Source organism: Aplysia californica, unplaced genomic scaffold (assembly GCF_000002075.1).
Source record: "Aplysia californica isolate F4 #8 unplaced genomic scaffold, AplCal3.0 scaffold00165, whole genome shotgun sequence".
NCBI classification, from domain to species: Eukaryota; Metazoa; Mollusca; class Gastropoda; order Aplysiida; family Aplysiidae; genus Aplysia; species Aplysia californica.
Window position 1 is genome coordinate 865,332 of NW_004797435.1, and position 2,890 is coordinate 868,221.

Here is a 2,890-nt window from a genome sequence, read left to right on the forward strand (position 1 = left end):
CTCTCCCGTCTCATCTCTACATTCCCCAGGGGGCCCTGCCGGTAATTAACATTGGCAGTTTGTACACACAGCGATAGGGGGCTGAAGATATTCGGAGACGTCTCCGGCGAGCACCCAGGACGTATTCGGAGACGTACTCCCGCTCACAGATGCACTGCTTTGGGGGTCAAACTGCGTATTGTTTGCTTCAGATCACACATATAGCCATTAAAACCGTCGCAAATCAATTATTTTCAAGACAATTTCAAACCTCAAAGCAAAATATCAAATTATGGATTAAAACGAGAAGGGGGGGGGGGGGGGTGATATGCCCCCCTAAACCCTCAGATCGTTTTACTTGGTCCAGGGTCACAAAGCATTGGTCTATCTCCGTTGGAGACGTCTCCGGATAGATACTGTGGTGTGGGCTCTCGTGGTCTAGAGGTTATACTGTTCGCCTCTCATTCAATAGGTACCGGGTTCGTATCCTGACAGAGATGGAAAATTTTCAGCTCTTAAGTAAAATATTGTTCTTCTTTCACCTCTTTTCCTGTTCTTTCATCATGTTCTGTCGTCTGCTTTCGTCCACGCTTCCTGCCCCAACCCCCTCACCTCGTTTGCCCACTCCTCTGTGCCCTGACTCTTTCTGCAGCCTTCCTAGTTTCTAGTCCTACTGCTACTTCTTGGCTCCTTCTTACTCTGTCTTTCAGCTACACTTCTGATCTTATGGTATGCGAGATCGAACACCTAGCCTTCTCAGACAAGGGGGGGGGGGGGGATCTAGGAGGTCTCGTGTGCAAGCTGTGCACGTGAAAGATTCCTTTGTGGTCTTAAAATCGATAAGAGTAGGCTTCAGCCACCACCCGGGAAAAATTCAAAATCGATTCCTACCAATCTGAAAATGCTTAATGTGTCACGCGCGCTTATATGACCTCATACAGTTGCGAGTGCCGTAAAACACGAACAAAAATCAAAACAAACGCACAGCTATTATACCCCACCAGGCCCTTGCTGAGACGTCTACAACAAACGCCGTGTACCCAGGGAGAGGTCCTTGCGCGTACGCGAGTCTGAAGCAGTGAAAACGGCCACGGGACTGTGTAGTATAATGGGAGGAACCATGGTGGTATCAGGCGCGCACTCGTCAAAATAATAAAACCGAAGAGACAGGCATTTTTTCCAACCAGTTTGGCCAATTTTATCGGATTTTTGTTTCCTGTTCAACACCTTTTATGTCCATATAAAAACACATTTCCAAGTTAATCTTACCGAAAAATGTTGATTAAAAGTACAAAATATGTAATTTTGCAGTTTTCTGCTTTTCTCAAGCTGTTGAAGTTAACAAACCTTGGCGCCATTTTCTCGCTAATTTTACCACTCAAACTTATCAATCGCACCTCGTTCAATCGCAGCTATTTCGACTTTTATTCAAGACAGATGGGTATTTGTTTCACTGAAAGCAGGGCAAATGCATACGTTTTCAGATGACACTAATAACTGCACATGCCCAAAGATCGACGAGCGCCTGAGTCCACAGTGTCGTGACACATTTTTGTAAGCTGTCCGTGGTATGATAGTTTACAGCTTACCTTTTAAATGACTTCTACTGCGTGTATGAGGGTGTAATACATTTATGGTCATTGCATGATCATTGAAACCATTTCAGAGCGAAACAGCGGGTGGTTGGAACGAGCCACTATTAGTTAGGCTCTATGGTCTTGCGTACAAAAGTCATGAGTTCGAATTCTGAGCACTGCAGCATTTTGCTTTATCGCTTTATCAAGTACAGGTATCTACATCTGACCTGGTTTGGAACCAAAACAATTTAGGCAGGCGAAATGGCGAGAGAAAAACGTCATTATTTTATTGCGGAAAGGCCCAAGAGGTACTGTCAAATATTTGGAAAGCTAAAAGAGAAGAAGAAGAAGATCCCCATCTGTTTGCTCGACCGGCGTATGTGGTGTAGCGGCTATGCCCTTCACTGTCGTGCGCAGGAGAAGACCTGAGCTCGATTCCCAGTGGGGAACCACAATATTTCCATTGAGTATCTTGGATTTTCTGATAGGATGTTGTATCTCTCTCAGCCCGAGTTGGCCCCGACAGACAGATTCCACAATCCCTTCTCTTAAATGATCTAAATTTTGTCAATGGGAGCGTAAAAACACCTACATTTAAGCCGACCCCAAATGTCGCGGTCTAAAATTTGCTTGACAACACTGAGCACACGATCAGTGGTGACTATGTTGCTGAACTCTCAACCCCACCCCCGCCCCATCCCTCATCTCCTCAGAGTCACAAAGCGTCTATATCCATCGAAAGCCTGGCAGATAGAACCTTCTGGCTCCGGTCTAGCGTCTTGTTTACTCTCAAAGTCTCCGAGAAACACACACGGTGACTCAGTGTGTTGACACGCGTGTCGCGTGTGTTGTGCTCATCACGTTATATGAGGCACACACTTGACCCGTCAGTCGGAGCATCGTTTGTCGAGTTGGGGAAGAAATTCAGCAAGACCAATGCAACCCCCCCCCCCTTCCGCACACACACAGGCAGACTCAAACACATACCCATTTCTTTCAGTTTTCACTCACCACCACTTTTTAGGAATATTGTACTAGTGTCTGACCCAGACGTTTTACTTGTACTATCTTAACATTTGAAACTGCCTCCTTTGTGAGCAGGAAGGAGACAACGGAGCCACGTTTGGAGCCATCCTTTTCTTCATCGCTTGGAGTGTGGTGGGCGTGGCTATCATCCTGCAGGTTGCCAACGCCGTCAGGTTTTGGGCGGGGCCCGGGACTAGGATACACGCCTCCTCCCCAAGTATCTGGCAGATGCAGAAGGTACGAAGGTCAACGGCGTATTGTGTGTGTTTGTGTGTGTGTGTGTTTGTGTGTGTGTGTGTATGTGTGTG

General features: G+C 46.6%; 1 protein-coding gene across 1 annotated transcript in view; it reads left to right on the forward strand.

Moving 5' to 3' along the window:
* Nucleotides 1-2,890, forward strand: part of LOC101864460 — a gene marked incomplete at its 5' end in the record, with an annotated part of 16,315 nt that overhangs the window by 3,737 nt on the left and 9,688 nt on the right. The window contains 1 exon segment of the mRNA XM_013082250.2: nucleotides 2,658-2,819. Coding sequence (XP_012937704.1) covers nucleotides 2,658-2,819 — 162 coding nt within the window.